The sequence below is a fragment of the Excalfactoria chinensis genome, chromosome 2, assembly GCF_039878825.1.
Source record: "Excalfactoria chinensis isolate bCotChi1 chromosome 2, bCotChi1.hap2, whole genome shotgun sequence".
NCBI classification, from domain to species: Eukaryota; Metazoa; Chordata; class Aves; order Galliformes; family Phasianidae; genus Excalfactoria; species Excalfactoria chinensis.
The window spans coordinates 22,339,696-22,364,872 of record NC_092826.1 but is presented as its reverse complement, the minus strand read 5'-3'; the positions used below and the strand labels follow the sequence as shown (position 1 = coordinate 22,364,872).

Here is a 25,177-nt window from a genome sequence, read left to right as displayed (position 1 = left end):
ATTTACATGACATTTTTGGAAACTCAAGATGCTGGATGCCTGATAAAGAGCAGCCAAAATCTCAATGCACATGTATTCCTCACCTCCCCTTGGAAAACAACCAAATTTATTCAAATAAGAAGCTGAAAAGCTTTTGCTCCCATTAATACTCCTGAAGTTCATTTATTCCACAGAAAGCAAATTTCACATTGTTATCTACTAAATTCCTTCTATAATTGCATTTTTTGTTAAATAGCATACCTTTGTTGCTGAAGGCTCTCTGGATCTGACAATGGGCTCCTCATATATCTTTCTGTATGTGGATAAAGAACCAAGTACTCCTGGATTTACAAATTCTATTAGCGCATAAAATTCTTGCAAGTCATTTTGGATTGGAGTACCTGGAAAGAAAAAAAATAATTCTGTATCTATAATAATGTATTCATAAAATTCATAATGCATCCTGAAAACAGATATTTTATTTCAATGGGAATAACTCAGAATATCAAATTAATGTAGAACTTCATTCTGATTAATAAGCTACTATCTTCCTACCTGAATGGACTGCATATCTAGTTTGTTTGACAAAGGGATTCTAGAAGTTACTTTGTTAAATAGCTGCAAAGGAAAATAATGAGTGTATAAAAATGGAGTCCTGATTCCCTTACAAAAGTTCCACAGCTCCTTACCCATCCCTTATGTTACACAAATGTTGCTTGTCACTCTTCTTTTCCTTTTTAATAATCTGTTTTTAAAAGATCCAATATTTGTGCACTTAATACCCATTGCGAAGGTTCATGTTGTGTTCCTGTCATATTTACAATATCCTTTTTCCTTTATGCCAATCTGGTACTTTTATCATAGCTAAATATTAAAATTTATATTAATCTGTAAATACTAACCAGTAAGGATAATTCTCCTCTCACAAGACAGACTAGTGAGGGCTGTAGTTGTCTTAATAGAGCTATTTTTCAGACGATGTCCTTCATCACAGATCAGGAGGTTAAATTCTATAGCCTGAATTTGATCCAGAGATCGTAGTAGCATTTCATAGCTGATTATCATAACTGAATAAAGTGGAGAATTTATGAATTCTTCTACTTTGTGGTCCTACAGGGATAAAGAAAAATACAACATACAACTGCATTTGAAAGCACCCATCATACTACTTACAAATCCGGTGGCTGCAGAATCTTTTCCAGCATGACACAAAACATTGACTATCATCTCCTCCAAGAGCTGGATTCTTGATTGTGTCTTAATTTGCAAAGCAAAGAAGGGATCTGATACAGTATTATATATATATATTATATTTTTATTTTATCACCTCATTAGCAGACAATTTATTACTCTTTTAGACCTTGAGATCCTCTGAGACACATAACCATCAAGGTAAGAAACTGTTACAGGCTCCTTGGAATAACTTCTCAGTATTTAGGTAAACTAAACAGCTACAGCTGAGATAACAAACAGGCAAGTTGACTGCCCACATATTTACTATGGGATCCTAAGCTGTAGTGCTCAGCAGAAAGTTACCATAGTCTGCCAAATTAAAATTCCTCTTGTAATTTTGAATTGAACATGATATTCACTTTGTCAAAAGCCTTTAACACTGAAGGCTTGGTCAAAAGGAAAGCACAGACAGCACTGGACTTGGAAAATTAAGCCTATAGCTAACCCTAGGAAACATGACTATTCACTGGTAAATATATGCAATTCATCTCTGAGCAGTACAGATGTCAGAAAACATCTCTGAGCCAATCCACCCTTAAGTGCCCTTCAAATTCCTTTAATTTTCAAAGAACATTCAGACTTTCTTTCCTAAACTCTTAAAACAACCAGAACCAAATGTGACAAAGAGGAAAACCAACAAACAACAGTTATCCAGGTTAGAGCACTCAAGTCTGACCAGAATTGCATCTATACAGTTCTAGGCCTTGGAGGCAGAACTGACTTTAAAAAGAAATACGTTAAGTTAACAAAGCACTGTAATGCAAAAGGGAGCTTCTTCCAAAAAAAAGGTTCCTAGAAGCATCTACATTTTATGTACAGACCTGTGAATGTAATAATAGGATTGAGTACCTGTTTGGTAATTACACATAAAAATGGAAAATTCTTCTGTGGCCCATCTCTTGTCTCTCCACTGAGCTCAAGATACAAAGGCCCTGTACACTCCTTCTTGTGTCCTAACAGTGTTCACTACACATGCAACAGTCCCAGCTGACAAGCTGAAGAACCTCTTGTGATCTTTAAAGCAAATCAAGCTTGAGCTTCAAAAAGTTATCATTACTTCCAAACAAGATCGGTAATCAAACATAAAGAACTAAGTCTGGGGGCCAGATAGTGTAATACACTCAAAGAACAATACCACTTAATTATCAGAGCCTTCATAGCCTCCTATTTGTTGATTCAGATGAATCTATGGGCCAAATCTGGCAGCTTAACCCACCAAACTACTTTGTGCTAGGTGAAACCCCACAGCATGCTTGTGGAGAGGCCCTGCACACAATGAAGGAAGCACAGAACAGTGCAGAGAAGGTAACAAGAGCACGGACAGATTTCATCAAGGTTTTCAACTGAGCCACAGCATTCCTGCTGATTCCAAGTCTGCAAGACTGGAGGTAAGTGCAGGCTTTCTGTCCAGAATTCTTACTGCCAGTTTTGAAATAGGAGCAGAGAATTTCCCTTGCCCTCCATTCCCAGTATAGGAACAGAAGAGCCCTGTAGGCATCACCCAGTGTTGTCTCCACCCCCAGTTTGGGCTCCGTAGCGCAGCTCTCATGACAGAAGCAGTGCCTTTCTCATCTTTTCTTGGAAAGCACCACGAGACAAACAAGGTCTGGGAATCTTTTGCTTTCTCACTCTTTCTGGGTATAGGCTGAGCCTATGGGCACTGGGAACTGCCTGCAGCTGTTATTATATACAGCAGTGAAAGATGGACTAGAAGTTAAAATCATTTTACAAGCCAATTTCAAATAATTAATTTATCCTCTTAACTAGCTGCAAGAGATGTATGTATTACAGCCTCCGTTTTCACAATTACCCAAAGTGACTAGACAGGTTTAAGAGAGGAGCCTGGAGCTACACATAGAGCAATTGTCAGTCAGTATTAGGGCTCCATAATGTCCCAGACTTACTCTCTGAACAGACCCTGATTTGCACTAGTCCGGATCCAGTGAAGTGTAAATGAAAAAATGCTGCATCATGAAGCAGAGCAAACCTTGATTCATTCTCCAGAATTTTAACTTAAACACCTTAACAACCGCTGTAGAAGTGATACTCTGCAAGCAGATAATGGAGTTATCCTCTCAATCACTTCTCAAATGCTGATCATGTGGATTAATAAGACCTAAATGTAACCTTTGAGAGGAAGGCTTGTTTCTAAAAGCAACGCCTTCTACCTGGCATCTGCATTTAAACAGAAGTAAACTGCAGATAATGTCCTGTTTCTTTAAGGAATTTACCACTGAGGGGTTAAAATGATGAAAACATACCTAATGCATTTTAAAAGCCAGCCATTTCTTTGAATGTATTCCTTGTAGGCAAGAATGGAAAAAAAAAACACCAAAACAAAACATTGAGACAAGCTCTTCCTTTTAAGTTATACTGAAGAAATAACAGTATGATAATTGCTGGTTTTCTGTAGAAGATAGACAGTAAATTATTTTAAGATACCTCATTATACTCCAGGCAAGTCACACTGCATCTTGCTTTTGCATGACAATGTATTCACTGCTATTTGGGAACAACAGTCTTAAAAGCTGCTGAGTGTCCTCAATCCAAACAGCTCCAGTGAAATGAGTAAGAATATTAAAGTTATTTAAATTAAAAGTCGGATAAAAGCTACTGTCATTTCGGGTCACAGTAACTGTCAGCAAATCCAGATTTCTTTCCTCCCAACATTATTCAAAAAAAATTGAAAGAAAACATTCAATTATTTTTAATCACCTTTTCAGGTAACAACGTTATCCTATTATATTTTGTCTTCTATCCACTACCCTTAGAAAATTCTGTATTTCTCCATCTCATCTATATTAAATTACAGTCCCTGACAAGTCAGTTTGCTTCATTTCCACATCTTGAAACAAGTTACTGAGAAAAACAAGTGATGCAAAAAGCACTTCTTACTGAAGTGAATGTGGATTGGCCCCAGTGGACGATGAGTAGGTTCAATAACTTTAGGATTTTGATGCTTATAAGAGTGGATCTCAAATAATTACTTCTATAAAGTACCGCACAGCCTACAAAAGATCTTTATAAATAGTCTGAATGCTTCCATCTCATCTGAAATATTCATTCTTCCATATAGAATGTAAAGTGTCTTCACTTCCTCCCACTGGTACACTCAGTGGTACAATCAATAAGGACCTAGGAAAAATCATAAAATCATTAAGACTGGGAAAGACCTCTAAGATCATCCAGTCCAGCCATCCACCTACCACCAGTACTGCCCACAGAACCACATCCCTGAGCACTACATCTGTCCTTTCCTTAAACACCTCCAGGGACAGTGACTCCACCACCTCCCCAGGCAGCTTGTTCCAATGCATCACCACTTTTTCTGAGAAGAAATTCTTCCTAATACCCAACCTGAACCTCCCCTGGCACAACTTGAGACCATAACCTCTCATCCTATCTCTGTTACATAGGAGAAGAGGATGACCCAAACCTCACCACAACCTCATTTCAGGCAGAGGGCAATAAGGTCTCCCCCGAGACTTCTCTTCTCCAGACTGAAAAATTCCAGTTCCCTTAGCTGGTCCTCATAAGGCTGGTGCTCCAGACCCTTCACAGCTTCATTGCCCCTTTCTTGATGTTCCAGGTCATGGATTCTTGTGGTGAAGGGCCCAAAGCTGAATACAGTACTTGAGTTGCAGCCTCACCAGAGTTGAATACAGGGGGACAATCACCTTCAGCCTGCTTCTGCTGGCTTTACTATAGGAGACAGAAACCTAACTCTTATCAGTGTCATTAAAAGGAATAACTTCCTGAAATAACTAGAAACAGATAGCTGAAATAAAGATTAGAAAGTTTTTGGTAAAGAGTAACAGGAACTACCAGAGAAACTCAGTACAAGTCAGACAAGCTATAATCTGTGTTACATAAAGCAAGGATGGTATGCACTTCAAGGAACAACAGAAAGCTCTTCCTTAAACTGGAGGGACAAGGAAAAAAATGTCTCCCTTTACATCTGCAAAGATGAACTATGAGACTTATGCTACAAAGGCAGGTGATCTTCAGCTGCTGACAGCTAAATGAGCGTATGGCTCTGAAAGGGAAATGAAGCATTCCAAATAAATTTTAATAGTGAATCACTAGTTCAGGTTTCTGCTTAAAAAAAGAAACAAAACTGGTGAGTCCTATATTCTGAGCCAGACAGGACCTAATGCCCTTTAGGAAATAAATCTTACCTGATCAACTGTAAAGACTTTGATCCTTTCGCTTCCCAACCATTTCTGAAATTCTTTTTTCCAGTTTTTTACCAGACTCCCAGGGGTGACAATTAGTGCTCGCTTTAGTACTGGTTTACATCCATAGACCCCTTGACGCAGAAGAGTCCAGACAAGTGAAATGCACTGCAAGGTTTTTCCTAATCCCATTTCATCAGCAAGAATAGCTCCAAATCTGCCACTAACTCTGCAACATATAAGAGGCTATGGTAACACTTTGAAAGACGGATCTGTAATTACTCACAACTGGTCTAGGGAATTGTTTCTCATAGTCATTTCGTTTGCTATAAAGAATCTACTTATACTTACTACATGGTCATACCGTTACTGAAGCCAGTAAGGACCAGAAGTCCTTAGAGTGAAATTCCTCATTTTCTAGATTAATGCACTAACCCTCCAAAACCAAATAGCTTAAATCTTCTTCTAGAACTTAAAATATAACATAACATGTAATCCTTTTAACACTTGTATATACCTCCTCTTACTTCCACTGCACATACCTTCTTCATCTTCTCTATTCCACACATTCAACTATAGATCATACAATCATGAATTAAATGAATTATGAACCCCAGAAAGTGGTGTGATTCAGCATGAGTCAGATTGTATCTGTGTATAGAAGATGTGGTATCTTCAGCAGAGCTGACAGGCCCTTTGCTGTACTAGCATCTCATCACATCTAGCAAAGTCACAGCAAACACAATGCTACACAGAAGTCAGAAAAAAAACCTTTGCAACCCTTAGTGTGGAAAGATATAATATTAATAATATTTTTTTAAAATGATATAATATTAATATTAATTAGCTGATCTATTTTTCGTAACCTCCCCTTCCGGTTGTCTAATTCTTAAGACGGAACGTGAAAATATTATAGGCATTGAAAGCCAAAAGGATAATTATGTTCTTACCTCATTCCCATTACACATTCATATAGAAATACAATTCCTTCTCTCTGATGTGGTCGGAGATTATTTGCAATGTAAGGATCCACAACTACATCCACCACAGGTAAACCAGCCTTGTTGAAGATGCACTGATGACTTGCATTTGGTCTCGGCATAACCAGAGAATCTTGAAACACAAAACATACGCAAATATTGCACTAAACTTCTCTAAGTCTGTTAGCAAATGGCATTATTCCTCTAACTCAGCTACAGCAAAAAGTCAGTAATCTGATGGACGCTAAAAACACTGTCAAACAAATTGACCTTTTTCAGACAGAAAACGCATTTACCAACAAAGCACCTAGATAGCCTTCAAAATAAAAATCCTTTTGCAGAGGCGTGCAAAATAGTTTGCACTTTTCTCAAATGTAAGGGTGACAAAGTGAGCACTCGCAGCATTGTTTCAGGAGATGAAACTGCTTACCTAATAAATGCAGCATGATGATTTTGAATACAGAGAGTTAAATCAGAAGGTCTAAAGGGTTTCTAAAAGGAAAGTTTAAGAAAACAGTGACACACAGAAAGAGTAGACTCTACATTTCCAGGGGATATTCTTGTAGCCCAGATTTCTGTAGCCCAGGAAGACTATTCTGTCTGTGAAACAGAGAGATAAGACGATTTGCCAAAACAGAGGGGAAGAATGCGAGTGAGCTGACAAAGGATGCCACAGTGCATAAATACAAGAAGTTGACAGGTTTGAAGTCAGACAGAGGTAAACAGAGCATGAAGCTATATCCTTTGGCTACATCTGAACAACAGTTTTGCTTGCCATAATTTGTTTACAGACTGATGGCATTACTTTGCTAGACGATGTCCATACACAGTTGCAGGTATTGATGCTATAAAACCTCAGTGAGAAGTTGCATCGTCAGAAGATAGAACAAGAAAGCAATTGACAGCTTCTGATATTTTTATGTTGCTAGAGTCGAAGTATACTGATAATTTATTCATGAGAATAGGCCTATTGAAGACTTGTATCAGTCAGAGGGATTTTGTTTCCTACTGACAAAATGTAGAGTTCTGACAGATTACATCAAATTGAATCTGGATATATACAAAAGCCCACAGTGATGAAAATATCACCTGTCAAAATTTTGCAGCCTCAGAGATGAGGAAGAAGCAAGATTTAGATGAGTTATGGACTAAATCTTAGAAATCACACATGAAAGACATGATGTTATGTCTTTGTCGGTGTAGTCAGTTCTGTTGAGCATGTAGATAAACAGCATTCAGTTTTGAGAAAGGTGTATTTTAATCAAGTATTTTCATTGACAGCAACATGAAAACTTTTCAGTGCTCCCATCACAAAGTCCTAGTCTAGGAAAATACCTCCATTGCTTCTGAAAGAGGTTATGCACCAAAGCACTACATAAATGATACGATTCTCCAGTGTTGAGCAACACTAACGTGAGAGTCTGAACTACTGATGTCTTGAGAATTCTCTGTATCAGGCAATCTGGGGAAATCTCATAGGAAATGTTCAAATTCACCAGGAGTAACAGAAAGCAAAGTACTAGAGTAAGACTTAGTTTTTGACAGAGTAGACAAAAAAGTTCATTTGAGTACAGAATATATCAGCTCTTTGCTAGATTTTAGGTTAGAAAGCTAATGCAGAATCATCATGAAAACGCAGGAAGGTGCCTCATTAGACCCAACATAATCAAGCTGAATTCAAACCAGACGACAGTGCTAATGAGTTTGCTCTTATGGAAGTGCCAATGATATCACTAATTACTATATAATCAAGATATCATTGTTTATTTACACAGTTGTTAAGTAGCAGCTTTGTCAAATATGAGGTAAAAAGCTGGACAAAGTTAAACCTATAGAAAGAATGTAGAAGAGCTCTTTTTTAATAATATTTCTTTAAAATCATCTTTCTTTTTCATCTGAAAGAAAAAGCCATGAGCAGAATTTACAAGGCCTGCTCTGAAAGTAACGTCTCCTATTTTATCATGCTGGCCCGCAATGTCAGAGGTAGATGGTGGTGGTATAGTAGCATTTCATCACATGATATTGCCATGCAACAGATGGCAGCAGAGGGGCAGTATGACAAAACAGCATCTGACATGGAAACGCATATGAAGCAAAGGTGTGCTACTGAATTGTAGCCACAGACCTTCATTGACACTTGTTGAATGTTTGTGGATGTGCTAACAGTGCTAACAGTGGGTGTTAGCACAGTGAGGTGGTGAGTGGTACATCTGAACACTGACAACAGCAGCTTGAAAGACAAGTCACATTCTGGACAGCCATACAACAGACATATAACAGCCAATTTACAAGTGTGGCGTGCAGGCTACAATTCATTGCTGGCAAAAATGCATGGCTAATAGTGGTGACTCCATTGAAAAATAATATTCTGTAGCTCATAATTTGCACTGTCTAATAGTGTTACCATGTTCTTCGTATCTGTTGTAGTTTTCACAGAAATAAATAGGAGTAACCTATGTCATTTAATAACTCTCACGACTCTTCAGTACAGGATAGTTCTAGCATTTCATAGCAAAACTTTCATTCCAAAACATATCTTGTTGAGTTTGGGGCAGTAAAGTTACACTCACTGGCTGTTACAGATCAAGTACCATTAGGAGCAATTATCCACATTTGGCTTAACTGCTCTATTACTGACCCCACTAGGAAGCTGGAACTCAACTAGAACTTTTAGTATATGTCAGATTGTTTCTCTGAATGACATACACATTTTTCTTGGCAGAACTCTCAGAAACCACTTCTACAGTAGAAACCACTCAGAAACCACTTGCTTCTACAGCCATCTGTAACATCTGTGAGCAAAAGTGATGCACTGCAGAGCATTCTACTTGTTAGAAACACATGATAAAATAAATCCTAACATTTTGTTGACAGAAAAGCCACCACTGTATTTCAGAAATACTTCAGTAATACATTAAGGAATGTGAAAATTCTAGTTACACACTCAACCTTCTTGAGAGCCAAAGTGTGCTTAAATAAGCTTAAAACTTTGAACCTTACTTGTATCATTTGGATTGTGACGAGGTTTGCAGCTCTGTGAACTGAGGAGAATGTTCTCTTTAGTACTGGGTTGGCAGGCTCTTTTGATTGGCTTACAGAATTGTTTCACAGTAGTTTGAGGTAAAGCAGTTGGGACTGTTTCATGAGTCGCTATTCCGGTCTGAAAACACCTGCCACTGCTGAAGTCATCTGCTGAAATTACACCCATCACTTCAATTTCTTTTCCTCCAATCATCAGCGTTTGACCTTCCTCAAGACTGTCTAACTCTTTAGATTTATATCCAGTACCTAAAAGAAGATCAAAATTTAGGAATTAGAACAACACAGCAAATATTACTTCCTTAACATCAGTATTTATCTGCACGAAGGATTAATAAAACTGTCAACAGTTCAATCTCTGTGCAAGATCATTTGAATTCCAGCCTGAAAAGCTTCGTTCTAAGTCAGGATGGGCTTTAAGGGTAGATGTGAACCTAAGGAAGACAAAACGTGAATCCACAAAGCTCAAATGTTTATGCAGCTGCCTGAAATAATTATTTCCATAACACACAGTAAATTAAAAGAGAAGGTTTCCTAGATTCTTAGTAATATACTATTAAGAATTTAGGACACTTGCAGAGAAGAAGAGCAAGAAGTTCTGCTGTCTATCCTCAAAAACAATCTAAAGCCAAAGCTGTTTTTAGGTTTCCATATTCCTTCTTAAATCCTTCCCTGGTGTGCCTAAGTAGAAAATAAACCATAACCTTCCTTTAACTCTTTTTTTTTCACTTAAAAATAGTAATTCTGGATGCTTATTCATATTCAATGTAAAAACTGCTAGTTTTAAATGCAATTTAGGAGATAAACACCACTACCCCTCACTCAGAATGCCTGCAGAATAACTGAAGAAATTTTAAAGTTACACTGTTTAAATTGGTGCACTTATGTTTTTCTTAGAGCAGATCAGCACCAGTAACGCTGATACTGCTGTGCTCCCTGGCACAAATAAACACAAAAAATTGTAGCACTGGGAATCAGAATATCTGTTTTCCTATTGTATTTTCTGCTAATTTAAGAAGACGCAACAACAGGGTGGTGGCTGATGCATTCCAGGCATTGCTCTCTTTCTCTCTGCCTTTTTCATACCCAAGCAAGTCTGTACTTATATTGCTTCTCTATGACTGAACTTGAATTCACTTCTAAGTCACTGATTTAAAACTGCATGGTGCTAACAATGTCATGATTGTAATTAAAAGCGCAGAGGACCCAAATCAGCCTCAAAATTAATCAAATTATATTTTTTAGCAACACTGTCCAATCCAAATTCCCTACTAAATATGTTTGGCTTAGTTAGCAATGCTAATTCTTGCTTTTCTTTCAGTAAAAAATACTACCCCAAGTTGACTGCAGCCTACAGTTTGCAAGTCTTATTTTTAACTCTGATAACAACCCAAACTGTGTCTTACAGAAGCAGCTGCTGCTAAAACTGCAAGACTAAAAATTGCTACACAGTTGACTTTGGCTGGAAAATGTTGCTGTTCTTTGTCTTTCTATAGTTTTAGCTGCTTGATTGGCTGTAAAGTACAGATCCAAGCTCAAACATTCCCAGTTCCCATAGTACTGACTGGAACGTCTACAAGAAACTTAACCTGTCTACCTTCTTGTCATGGGTTACATGACACTTCTTAATTCTCACACCTTCTCCAACGCAGTACAAGAGCAACCAAAATCAACTCCTGCCTCCTTTAGCATCTCTGCTGAATTAGTGCAGCCCCATTTCCAGATCGTCTCTTTGGACTACCATTTGGTGCTTCTGTGAAGAATGTTACACAGCCTGCTCCAGACTCCCCCATGCATCTGCTTTATACGTAAGAAACATAAAGCTTTCTTTCCATCTCCCTCACTGCAAAAAAAATTCTAATCTTTGCTCATCCTGTGGTCAACTTTGGTACAGATAACTCTAAAATATCTAAAAAGCCTCTTCTCTGTTATTCAAATCACAATAATTTTAAGCCAGCTGTTAGCTTACACACACATGTAAATGTACAGTACCTCTGCCAATGTCTTTGCCTTCCATGTCTTTCAATATCACTGACTTTCCTTTTGTAATAAGAATAGCATCGCCTTCCCACTTCTTGTGCTTCTTCTTTGATGCCTTACACCACATAACACTGAAATACTTTGTGAGGCAGTCAGGTTCTTCCTGCGCCGCTGCTTCCTTTGCCACCCCTGATGTTGGCAAATCCACTCCATCTAAAAGGGAAATGAAACAACAAAGGATATCTCAAGTTCTCTTGATGAAGTGTATATTCATTTCCATTTCAAAGAAATGCATTTCATCTTATATAAACGAAGTGTCATAGTTCCACTCCTGGGCTGTTTATGTTAAGCGTGGACTGAGACAAAACAGCACGTAAGGACTCATCCTGAGATGAGAGCCATTAAATTGGTTTTGGAAAGTATGTGCTTTCTGGAAAAGGGCATTTCTTGGTGTGATACTCAAAGAGATCCTGATTTGCCAGAATGGATGATAACCATGGAAAAGGAACAAAAAGAAAGGCTGGGGTGGGAAGGAGAAAATGACCAGTCCTGATGAAGTGGTGCTGGGCAACACTCTGGAAACAAGGACAGGAATACGAGGTTCATGACAGGAAGCAAAGGAGGCCAGTACACAGGTCTGAAGCTGAAGTCATCTGTACTAAGACGCTGAATAGCTATAACTGTAATAATGCAAGAGATCACTCCAACTGCTTTCCTCGTTCTCTTGAAGTGATTATGTAAGTGTTGAAACAGATCACCTACAACCCAAATGCTGTTACCAGGCTCATGCTGATTTTAATTTGTCAGCAGTTAACCCATTCTAAGCAACACGAATATAAAAGCTAATACAAAATGTTAAGGTTAATAAGGTTAAGAAATTATAATAGAACTGACAGCAGTTGATCATAATATCGATTAAGAATAAATGCACGCTTCCAAGAGTTAGCTATCTGACATGAGCCAAGCAATGGCTGCTAAGTCCTCAGCATTATCTAAAGGAATATCTGTAGCATTCCTTTTCAGCACATGCACAGCTTCAAAGAGAGAATCAGACTAATTTTCATTAAAATACTCTTGCATGCTGGTTAAAGGCTTAAATGGGTTTGCTCCTTTGATTCCATCTGGGATTGAACACTACAGAAATCCGTTAGGAAAAAGCACTTATGCCACAGACTAACCTTTCCACAGTTTCCAGGTGTGCTGGTGTTTAAAGGATAGACGGCAAGAGGTTTGCTTACAATAAAAGTGAAGCAACTGAGTAGTAATGAGGCAAATTCACACTAAACAGAGGAAACTACATAACTCATTCAACAAGCCTACATCTTCTTAAAACTGTGAAACACTGGCATGTTATATGCCCAAATGAGCAAGCAATTTTTAATATTTTAAAAGAATTATCTAAATGAAAAACTGTTTTTCAGGGCATTAGCCAGTGTCTGTGGTATCTCTTGTGACAGGTGCCCCACCTCCAAGGGGCAACAGAGCAGCTACTGGGTACCGGCACAGCAGGCAGGGATCCACATAGATGGAACCTGGGAAATGAGACAGAGAGCAAGAACAAATCCTTCCAGTTTTGCCAAAAGGTGCAAGGCTTTTACTGGATCTTCAGTAATCACAAGAAATACGATTTGGAGGAACAGTGGACAGAGAGGGAGAAAGAGAAAACTCTCACTGAGCTAAAAATAGAAGATAATTGATTTGATGACAATCAATTCAACAAAAGAAATACAAGACAGTTTCTCTTTGTTTTTTGAACCGGTTCTTGTATTTTAATCAGCAACTGCTATTCCTTTCATTGTTTAAAGACTTTAAATAAGTTACTGTAAGAATGAAAGATACTTTCTTGCAGAACTTTCTTCTCTCCTGAGGGATGCTCTTCCACAACCAGAAATGACCTCCTGGTCTCCTCCATTGACCTCCCACACGAGTTTGGTGACCCCTAAGATCTGTTTTATGGTCATTGCTCTTTTACTCAGGGAATCCTGTTTGTTGCTATCTGAATCACCAATAGATTAACTTTCAGGTCAATAACAATTCCTCGAACTCTTCTTAGCCCCACTTCAGGTAAAAATAATAACAGAAATAATATTAAAAATATAATTGGAAACTGCTAGCATTTTGTAGCTGTGGCGCAGGGGTAGAAGTGCCACTTCGCTACACAGGGGGCTCGAAACCCGGGAGTTGGACTCGATGATCTCTAAGGTCCCTTCCAACTCGCACGATACTATGATACTATGATACTATGATTTTTGGAGAGAAGGATTTCTAAAGCAAACTACCCTCAGTCAGCAGCAAACTGGATGCCAGTATTCCGTATCATACTACCATGTTCCTATGGAAAATCTGAAAATGAACCGAATGTGATGCTCGGGTTTCTTCCCTCAATTTGTCTTTAACTCACCGTAATTTCTGTTTATAACAATACCCATCAATGATTTGTTTCAGTCAGTGCCACATAACGTATTCTCCTTTTACCTGTAACTACAGTAGAGTTTCAGGTAACAGTGTTAAGGTCTTTTTCTTTTCCTGCAGCCAAACCCTCACTGCCTGCTGATGATAGGCACCACCTTAGACAGAGCTAGTTTTGCTGAGATCCTCTCTGCAGGTGTCAGTTCTGCACTGCACTGTTAATCAGTTGGGACTGAGAATAATAAATAACAGGAACTCTGTGTATACCAGACTAAGAGGAAGATCAGGAAATCATGCCCATGCATCTCCTTCCCAAACGGCTAACTGCCTCCCAGGGAGTGCAAGAAAATGCAGCAAGTGACAGTAAAGGGCTTGGGAATCCTAAAACCTTGGGTGATAAAGCCTTAAAAGCTTCCACAAACAGGAATGTACCTGGCTGGAAAGAAAGGGATTAAGTTTCAAGACATAAACCATTGCTTACTCGACATGAGAAACAGCTTCAGCCACCTTCACGGAGGTGATGATTTACAGAAAATGGGACAGGATCCAGGAAAGGGGATGGGGGAGCGTTCCAATGGCAAACCAGCTTAACCAGTTTCTGTAGAGCAGGACTCAGGAGAAAACCTATCGATGAAATGTGCTGGGTTACTCCCAGTTCACTGAAAAAGCTGCATTATGAAACGCCACAAAATGTAAATCAATGTGCATTTTGAGGAGCCTGTGCAGTGTGTCTGGCAGCCGTGTAACTGTGCATTATAAGGAGCTTGGCATGCTCCAGTGAGCAGCACACCAGACCCTCAGCCCGAGGTGTGGTTTAATGGGTGGCTTAACCCCATCTAACTGTGGGCTGCTGCCAAAAACCCGTGAGCGTCCTCCTCCTCCCTGCTCCCACACTGCTGCTCATCCAGCAGCTTAGCAGCTGAGCAGCCCGGGCACACGGATCGATGAATCACATGAGCAACCAAAGTCAATACAAGGAGAGGGAACGTGGTTCCCAACAAGGAGACAGTCTCTTTCCTTGCAGCTGCTACTGTTAAGCTGAAGTGGTTTGGGAACCATGGGATCTGTCAAGTTGCTTATCAGCTCTGCACCTGGACTTTCACACTGTGAGTGAGCCTCTTAAACAAAAACACATTGTCAAAATGCAAAAGCTGTAGCTTAAAGAAAACAACTTTGGTTCAAGTTGTGTTCTATGGTACAAAAGAATAAATTATTAGGAAAAAAGAAAAGAGAGAGAAAGAGAGAGAGGGGGAAAGAAAGAAAGGGGGAGGCAGAGCCGAAAATCTGGACTGAGATAAAAGGAGATTTGGCCTCTGAATCACAGCTGAAACTCAATGACAGCGTCTTCCTGTAGCCTCTGCAGCCACCTCTGCATACACGTCATCCACCTGCTCTGCAGATCCAATATTGGCCCTGTCTTCTGAGCAGAGGTGTTTCACAAAGCTGAGAGAGCAGAGGTGTACAGAGAAGTTAAGTATCTTGATCCCTACAAAATATCTGTGTTAAACAATTCTAAGATATCCCAGGAACGTTTCAAGAAATATCAGACAGAGATAACATCATCATTCATTTACAAAGCAATTTCAGTCTAATGATAACTTTAATATTAAGCTAACATGTAAATGCATATTACTGTGCCTTGAAGATAGGAAAATACGTCGTAAGTCTTCTCACAGATTTCCTATGAAACATTTTACAAGGGGAGCAGCCATGAAGAGTTGAACTGACTTGCCCTCTTATCATAGGAATCAACAGCAGATGGGATCACATCTGAGTTGCTTGATTACAATCCAGTGCTTCATGCCCCTGTTTTAAACACAAAATGTGTAACATGGAATTTGTCCTGCACACATCAGCATTCCTGCCAAAACAAAGCCACCATTACCAGAGAAGCCCACAGTGCTATCAGTATTTAAGTTCTGTGGATGAACTGTGGGGACTTGAAGTCCTAACAGAGAAAAGCCTAATTTTAATGATTTCATCAGTACTGAAGAACGTGGGACATCTCTTGATGTGAGACTTCTTAAGATTTTGTTTGTTTGTTTTAAAAGCTAAAGCACAGACGGTTTATTTTTTGCTGTTTTTATCTATTTCATAGAACTGAATAAGCTTGTTGAACGTGTAAATTAACTCACCTAAAGAAAGCTATTGCAAAAAGGAATATTCTCTCTAAAAAACCACATCATTGTTTTACATCCAAACTAATTTTTAAACAAAAATTCAAATGCTCAAACATTGTTCATAAAATACTGCTTTATGAGAATAGAAACCAGAGATGAATGCAATTTTAGTCAGAATAAATATTATTCCTTGTAGAATTTCTATTAACTCAATGCTCTGAAGAAGAATCCAGAAATCAGGGGAGAAGGCGGCGCTTCTTCTTTGGTTTTGGCCAGGGCAAAACTTTTTCCATCCCTGAGAGCTAAAAGCTTTTGGAAATAAACGCAGTTTGCACACTCTGTGCAACTTAATTTCCTGAGGATTACACAGTGGACATGCTCAAACCGAGGCCGAGAATAACTTTCTCTGTAGTCACAGCTCTCACTGCTTGGACCAAAGCTGGGTCTCTTCCAAACATGCCAGCAGGGAATTTGTTCTTCTCAATCAGAGACAGCAGCTCCTTTCCTGAGACAGAACAGGAAAAGGTGGCAGAAGGGATAGGGAGCAGATACATGGAAGTGCTCCTTGGGAGAAGAGGCCTGAAAAGGAAGTGTACTACCAGACAGGAAAGCTTATTGCACCTTGTCTCTGTCCTTCAAAATTCAAGGTTCAGTAAAAACACATGACTTGCTGGAAGCCACCAAGGGAAATCAAGGGAAGACCTAGGAGGAGGAAATGAGAACAGGAGCTGATAAGGCATTGCCAGGGAAAGTAAAGGAAAAAGTTACAGTGGAGAAAACAGCCAGGGACAACAGAGTATTGCAACATTAGAGATGGCAAGCAGGTGAGCCCTGAATGGAAATGGTGGTACAAAGATGTAAGAGCACTCAGATCAATTCACCTCCTGATAAAAAGGGCCCATATCACTCCCTCATCCTCCTAGTTTGATTACAGTTTCAGTGATCTGGATCCATTTGACAGATGAGACCACATGAGACCATCAATTCTGAGTTTAGGACTGTGGTGTCAAACAGATGATTGGTAATGGCCGAGGTAGTGTAGACCAATGAGAAGCTAAGGCTTGGATTATCTTGCCACTCTCATTCAAGACCCTTCGGTACTTTCTGTTCTTCAGCCTGAACCATTTTCATTCTTTCATCTTGTTTGTTGTTAGCAAAAGTGCAAAGTTCACTAGGCAAAATACCGCATGACGCTGTAATAATGGTCTGCAGTGAACACAGCAGCCTTTTAATAAAATCATTCAATTTCTTACCTCAAAGGGTAAAAATTAGAGTTTCAACTTGTTCTGTCTTACTCAGATAAAAACATTAAACGACATGGAAAAATCATTTTAGAAATGTTAATTTGCTCTAAAAGCCCAAAGAATAGTAACTATAACCCTGTGGTGCCAAACTACCTTACTCCCCACCGTCTCAAAAACCAACTTATTGTGTGAATAGTTTTAAGGTAAGATAAACTAAATAGTGCTTTTGATAACAGGATACCACCTGCATTGTTTTCCAGTGTTCCTTTGTGGTGTAAGGAAATCATGCAACCTTAAACTTTTCAGTAGCAGACATCTGTCTGAGTGTCTGATTTGAGATTCAGTTTCATTTGTAGCAATACCAAACACTGTGCACAGAGGCAACTGAAGTTGTGGTTTTAATAGAATAACTATAGAATCATAGAACCATTGAACAGTTTGGATTGGAAGGCACCTTAGAGACCCACCTAGCTCCAATTCCCTGCCATGGGCAGGACTGCCCCCCACCAGCTCTGGCTGCCCAGGACCTCATCCAGCCTGGCCTTGAATGACTCCAGGGATGAGGCACCCACAGCTTCTCTGGGCAGTGCTTCACCACCCTTACAGTGAATAATTTCTTCCTTTTATCTAATCTAAATCTACCATATTTTAGTTCAAAGACATTATCCCTTGTCCTATCACTATACACCCTTGTAAAAAGTCCCTCACCATCTTTTCTATAGGCCACAGTAGATACTGCAGGTCACAATGAGGTCTTCCCAGAGCCTTCTCTTCTCCAGGCTGAATATCTTTCAGCCTGCCTTCAGAGAAGAAGTGCTGCAGCATTCTGCCCATCTTTGTGGTCTCTGGACCTGCTCCAAAAGCTCCTCCTTCTTGCACTGGGGACCCCAGGCCTGGATGCAGTACTCCAGATGGGGCCTCACAAGAGCAGAGCAGAGGGGGACAATCCCCTTCCTCACCCTGATGACCACCATTCTGTTGATGCAGCCCAGGATACAGTTGGCTTTCTGGGCTAGAAGCACACACTGCTGGCTCATGTCAGACTGTTTATCCACTGGAACCCCCATGTCCTTCTCTGTGTGGCTGCTCTCCATCCATCCATACCCTACTTACTGTACCGTATATTGAAGCTCTTAGATAATACAGTCCTAGATGATTCAACCTACACCTTTGGTATTTATGGAGCTTTTTGATCTTACTCACTCTGTGCCTCACTTCCCACTTCATCTCCTAGAAAGCAGAGGTAATAGCAACCTCTCATCTCTCAAGGCTGTTATGGAATGCAGGTACATTCATGATGTGCTCAGCACCTATTACAATGGGCACCAGAGGAAAAAAAATCAGGAAATTAATTCAAAATAGCGTGATGAAATCATGGCATTAAGTCTATACCTGACCAAAAAGGAGGAAGAAAAATGCTGTTCACTGAGCGGACACGGTCCATTCTGTAAACTGAAACTGACAAGGAAGCCTCTAGAAATAGAATATATGATCATGAAATTAACTACAGGGCACAAGAAGCTGTAAACAGGCTGTGCCTATTTGCAGGCTTTCGGTACCTGAGTTTGTAGCCTTAGTTTTCTTTTGCAGCAGGAATTTTCTGTATAAAATAAAAGAAATGACAGGTGTACTTAATTTCAACAATGAGAAACATTTGCCTCATCACCATTTAATGAAACTTTTAGTTCTTAGGGGTATCAGCTGCAGAGGAGGAGGAAAGCTTAAGCTTCGAAAATTATAGCTCCACGGTAGAAAACTATTCTTCATAAGCCTCTCAACTGCATAAAAATCCAACTCACTCCAGCTTCCACTGTAAAAATTTAATGAACTAAGCTGAAGCTTCTGTCAAGTCCACAGAAATAGATGTGCAAGTCCTATTATCAAAGGAAAAAAGCAGCATCATTGAGAATTCTGAAATGCTGGAGGCATCATACAGTGCAGCAAGCCAGATCAGCTCAGTAAAATACTGGAAACATCCAAAGGCCATCCAAGTTCGGTGTTTACTACTCTTCCCACTGTACCTATCCACACTAAATGTTTAGATTAATTTATCAACTAAAGGCTCATTTACTTCAAAAAAAAAAAAATAAAAAATATATGTTTGGGACTTTGAAAATATATAGTCCTGGATTCTCCAAGCATTTGCTACTGCCTCTGGGGTTTTTAAATGAAATTAAATCTCTGTGATCTATAACATTTCAGTTATAAAATCTCAGGGCTTTTAGATCTGTAGGAAGCAGAAAGCAGGGAGAGAGGGATTTATTGAGACTGTGTATACTTCATATTCACATCTATTTTAGCACATATTAAAGGGTAAAATATTTTTCAGCTACTGTTTGTGTTTATTAATGGCCATCTTTGATTTTCGTGGATTATAACGATGAGTCTTTAAAATAATCAGCAAAACTTACATCTACTGTAATAAGCATGAAAAATAATATATTCCTGTCTAAATTATTTAAACAAGAGTGTTTAAAATTTATGACGTTACCCTGGAAAGAGGCACACAAAGGATGAGTCATGTTTTTGAGCATTCTCATGTGTTATGCAGCAGTGATTACTTACAGAATGGCTGACGAAATCTTTGGAAAGGGAAAGAGTAATCTTTCCAAATCAAGTTACGTAACTTTGATTTACATAAATGTAATCCATTCAATAGGCCAAGCAAAAAAAGTAATATTTATGGCCAAGGCCTAAAAACTTAAGGCTTCGTTTGTAATTCTTACAAGAAAAGCAAAAATAAAAGAGGAATGAAAGAGGAGAATTTTTTCCTGTTTGAAGATATGTGGTACTTACCGTGCTGCTTTGCCACTTCTTGATGTAAGAAAAAAGAACATGTTTTAAATTGTCTAGAAGTTCCAATGCAAATTAATAAGATGATTCTATGCAAATTCAGCATACCTTTGACAGAACCTACTTCGTGTCACCCTGTTGTGGCTGGATGATTGTGAAGAGGAAAGGGACCTGGGGGTGTTGGTTGATGCTTGGCTGAACATGAGCTGACAGGGTGCCGAGGTGGCCAAGAAGGCCAACAGTATCCTGGCCTGTATTAGAAATAGTGTGGCCAGCAGGAGCAGGGAGGTAATCATCCCCCTGTACTCAGCACTGGAGAGGCCACATCTCGAGTACTGTGTTCAGTTTTGAGCCCCTCACTACAAGAAAGACATCGAGGCCCTGGAACGTGTTCAGAGAAAGGCAACAAAACTGGTGAGGGGTCTGGAGCACAAGTCTTATGAGGAGCAGCTCAGGGAGCTGGGATTGTTCAGTCTGGAGAAGAGGAGGCTCAGGGGAGACCTCATTGCACTCTACAACTTCCTGGAGGGAAGCTGTGATGAGGAGGTGTTTGGCCTCTTCTTCCAGGCAACAAACAGGACCCGAGGAAATGGCCGCAAGTTGTACCAGAGGAGGTTTTAGATTAAACATAAGGAAAAACTTTCTCTCTGAGAGTGGTCAGGTTCTGCCTGGGGAGGTGGTGGAGTCACTGTTCCTGGCAGTGTTCAAGAGGTGTCTGGATGAGGAGCTATGAGATACGGTTTAGTGGCTTGTTGTAGTAATGGTGATGGGAGGACGGTTGGACTCAATGATCTTGCAGGTCCTTTCCAACCAAAAGACATGGATATGTGGCAGTTCTCATCAGCACGGGGCCCACTTGCTATTCCCAAGGGTCTCCTCTGGCCCTTGATGTCACCTGTATGATGTTCAGATTCTGCAGCACACACAACTTCAGCTCTTCTTACCAAACTACCATACGAATTATGTATATGTGGGTAGGTACAGATGTACATATGCATAGAAAAGGATGAGACAGAAAAATGACTGACTCAATCTCTGCTATATGTCACCTGAAAACAATCCTTACAGCTGCCCATTACATCTTCAGAGGTAACCTATTCAAAACCATCAAAATATGCTGCTATTGAGAAACATCCTTAGTACCATCTCATAATTTGATTTTCAAAACTTAAACTACAGCAAATTAGCACGTACAGTTATATAACAAAAACTCTTCTGAAAGGCACGAATTTTATCTATCAGAAATAATTATAACAAACAACAGCGACTAAATTCCCTAAGCAAGCTTAATTCAGCCTTTGTCTGCACACCCACTGTGCAGCACTCTGAACCACATAAATACAAACTATATTTTCCAGTTTATTGCTGGTTTTGAAGTTTACACAGAAGCGACAAGCCATGAGCTGTTCAGTTCAACAGTCCTGTATCTGTAGAGCTGTCCTGCCAGGAGGGCAGAAGCGCTGGAAATCCACACTGTTACCTCACTATACTCACTGCACCGTCACTATATGGCTGGGCAAATCTGGAGACAAATCTTGCTTTCATTCAAGCTAAGAAATCACTGTTGGGATCCCAACAATTCAGTGTGCCCAGCTGGGACACACTCTCAAAAAAATTAATTTATTAGAGACCGTAACTAAAGTATAACAGACTTACTGCAAACGACCACAATCTGTGCTTGCCAATGAATTATGAATCAGCCAAATGGGAAAGAGCCTTTATAGGAATGGCCACAGACCGTGTTGATGCCAAATGTCAGTACTTTCTCAAAAGCACAGAGAAACAAGAATGCTACAAAGGAAAGGACATCAAAATTTAATACAAAACGATGCATTCTCCCTTCAGTCTGGTTCACAGAAACAAAGCTGAGCTGCTTTGAGAAAACACAAACAAAAGCTATAGCACACACACATGAGATGGGGTAACCCAGCATAAAAGGGTTTGGCCGTACTGAAAGTAGACACTGTCAGTGTTATATGGAAGTCCATTGTGATAGACAACCTACTGACAAAGCCCATCTACAATACCATCCCCCTGTACTTAACTCAGGTGAGAGCTTGCCTCAAGTACCATGTTTTGGGCCTCTCACTATAAGAAAGGCCCTGGAGCGCGTCCAGAGATGGGCGACGAAGCTGCAAAGGATATGGAGCACAAGTCCTATGAGGAGCAGCTGAGAGAAGGGGTATTGTTCAGTTTGGAGGAGAGGAGGCTCAGGGGAGACCATACTGTTCTCTACAACTGCCTGAAATAAGGTTGTGCTGAGGTGGGGGTCGGGCTCTTCTCCCAGATAGCAGAGATAGGATGAGAGGTTATGGCCTCAAGCTGTTCCAGGGGGTATTCAGACTGGATATTAGGAAGAATTTCTTCTCAGAAAGAGGAATGAGGTGTTAGAACAGGCTGCCCAAGGTGGTGGTGGAGTCACTGTCCCTGGAGGTGTTTAAGGAAAGGGTAGATGCAGTACTTAGGGACACACTTCAGTGGGCAGTATTGGTGGTAGGTGGTCGGTTGGACTGGATGATCTCAGAAGTCTTTTCCAACCTTAATGATTCTAAGACTACAATGAAAAACAACGCAAACATCACTTGGATGAAACATGCAGAGTTCATAAGTCAAACAAAAATTGTTTGATTTACACCTGCACCCCAAAGTGAACGCCATATTTAGAATATATCAACAGTAATAGCAACTGATATTGATACCTATATTTTAATTCTAATGTTCAATTCTATTCCAATACCCATATGTATATACGGACTTTGGATTTACGGCATATCCCACTTTAATTCTGTATTTCTGATACACACCACAGATTAACTCCACGGAATTGTGCTATCAGTAGCAACAAGTGGACTACGTAACATTTTTAGAACTGTTCCTGAGTTGCGATAAATTACTTTCTTTAGCACGACCTGTTCATCAATTAATAACAGCACAACTTGAGATTACGGCAACAGATTTTATCTACATAACACAGGAGAAACAACGCTGCAGTAACTAACCACAAACAGTACAAAATCCCTTCTCCCCCACCCCCTACATTAGATAAAGGCTTTGTCCTACCGTTTCACTGTTCAATTGTATCTTAAAATAGAACTGACAATTTGTAAACTCAGTTATTTCAAGCACACAAATTCCGAACGTTAAAAAGATTGATATTCTGAGAAAGCATTAACAGTACAGACAAGGATCACGCAAAGCCATGCGTGGTGAGCAAATGGCAACTCACAGGATGCTGTATACAAACTGACTGGGCCTTAACCAAACCAGACCTTGACATCAACAGCATATGGAGGAGCATCACAGTCCGGGGAAATCATCTTTTTAGATGTATATTGTTAAATTATTACTCTTATTGTGATCATGCGAACTATAGATGAAAATCAAGCGCAATATGAACTATGATTTTCAAGTCTGCAGTTTTGCTAAAGAGCAAGGAGAAATCGTAAGTAGAGCAACTGCTGATTATATATGGAATAAAAATCTCATGGAAGAACAATACTCCTCATGTGTGACTAATACAGGGTCAGGCAAGGTGTCATGTTCACTCAGAAATCTTTGGATGGGTTAACAAATCATTTTGAGCAAACACTGGGATAAAACAGCATGCAACCCCACAGCACTTGAGAAGGACAAGAACACCAGAGAGAGTCAGTATCCGCACATTGCTCAGTCTCCCTATGGACTCCCTGTCCCTTATCCATCCCCGTTATGAAGAAATCACAACTAATGTTTTCAACTACTTCAGCACTGTAGATATCTGATGCAAGAATTCTATTTTTAAGCTTTTAAAAACGCCATAGCTTAAAGTCTAAATGTCCTGGAGCAAATGTATGTAAAGTTCTGTTAGGTTTAACCTTTCTATAATGCAGTTTGGAGCACAAATAATTTTCAAGAAAAAGGAAAAAGAAAAAAAAAAAAAACTAATTATGTTTACAATCTCCTTCTCTAGCCTTGGGCAACACTATGAACTTCATCAACATGAGATTCAATCACCCTGTGAAAATGTGTTATATTTGAACTGAGGAAAGACAGTTTGTCAAGTAAAATGGAGCCTCACAGTTCTCCATTTGTTCCTCCAATTCAGAAACAATTATTTTTTAATAATTACAAGCAATATAAAGGCTTTGCCTATTGGAAATCACAGAGACACAAAGTATTCAAGCTCTAGTCTATGCATTCCCAAGCAAGAAAATATGTGGGAATATAAATGAAAGAAAGCAATTGAAACTAGTGAGGTGGAGAATGTTAGAAGAGAGGAATGTAAGTGTAAGATTTTGCTGTAAGTAATCTTTGCCAGTCTTAGAGTATCTCTCTTTTCTGCCATTTTTACCTGATAATGCTTCTGATACAGGACAAGCACAGCCAACAAGATGAAGCTGGAGGAGCTTGGGGGTGGGGAGAGGAAAAGATAATTAGGGAACAGTTGATAAAAGTGTAGACTGATTAAACAATTACTCAAATGGATTAAGTTACACAAGATGTTATCGCAATGAACACGAGGTTATCACAGTTGTAGTTTTTTAATCTAACCCTAAAAAAATAATTCATTTATATGTTGAGAATTCAAGTACCCCCAGAGCCTGTTTATTTCAGTTAACTTAGTAGAAGGACATGAACATATGGTAGAAATTTGCCCTTGCCTAAAATTACTCTGCTTGTACACAGTGCTTTGTAAACATGCAGACAGGGAATGCCACTGCCAGATACAGCAAAGGGAACAGGAGGATAAGAATGGGGGTGAAGGAGGGAAGGGCTTTCGACCATCCCTTTCACACATGCTAATGGAATATAATTTGCTGGAACAGTAAAAATTCATAGCACTTTAAGGTCCAGAAGGACTCAGACACAGCTGTACGTGCAGATCTCCACATTAGTAATACACAAAAAAACCCGAGAACAGGCACCGAGAAGTGCAAAGTCTGACGCAAACAGATAACCTGATACTGAGAAGCAGATGTGGGGTGAGAAAGAAAGACAGATCTACCAGCATGGGAAGGAATAACATAGAATCAGCACCATACTGCTCTGCACTGATGTCGCCGACATGTCACAAGAAGCAAGCAAACTTCTATGGGATTCAAGAGATCTTCCCCACAGATCCTCCTCCTCACCCCCCTCCAAAAAAAATAAAAAGAAATACAGCAGAGAGCAAAGTAAACTAAATGCATGAGATCTCTGAGAATGAGACATGTTGCTTGCAAGTCACAATGAAAGGCCTTCCACAA

The 25,177-nt window shown here is 39.6% G+C and overlaps 1 protein-coding gene across 1 annotated transcript in view; it reads right to left on the bottom strand.

Annotated features, from left to right (window-relative positions):
• Positions 1-25,177, bottom strand: part of RAD54B (RAD54 homolog B) — a 59,697-nt gene that overhangs the window by 9,506 nt on the left and 25,014 nt on the right. Inside the window, exons 4-9 of the mRNA XM_072328540.1 lie at positions 11,399-11,599; positions 9,368-9,655; positions 6,338-6,500; positions 5,391-5,616; positions 882-1,089; positions 241-380 (exon numbers count right to left, since the gene is read on the bottom strand). Of these exons, the coding sequence (XP_072184641.1) occupies positions 241-380; positions 882-1,089; positions 5,391-5,616; positions 6,338-6,500; positions 9,368-9,655; positions 11,399-11,599 (1,226 nt within the window). The remainder of the gene's footprint in view (positions 1-240; positions 381-881; positions 1,090-5,390; positions 5,617-6,337; positions 6,501-9,367; positions 9,656-11,398; positions 11,600-25,177) is intronic.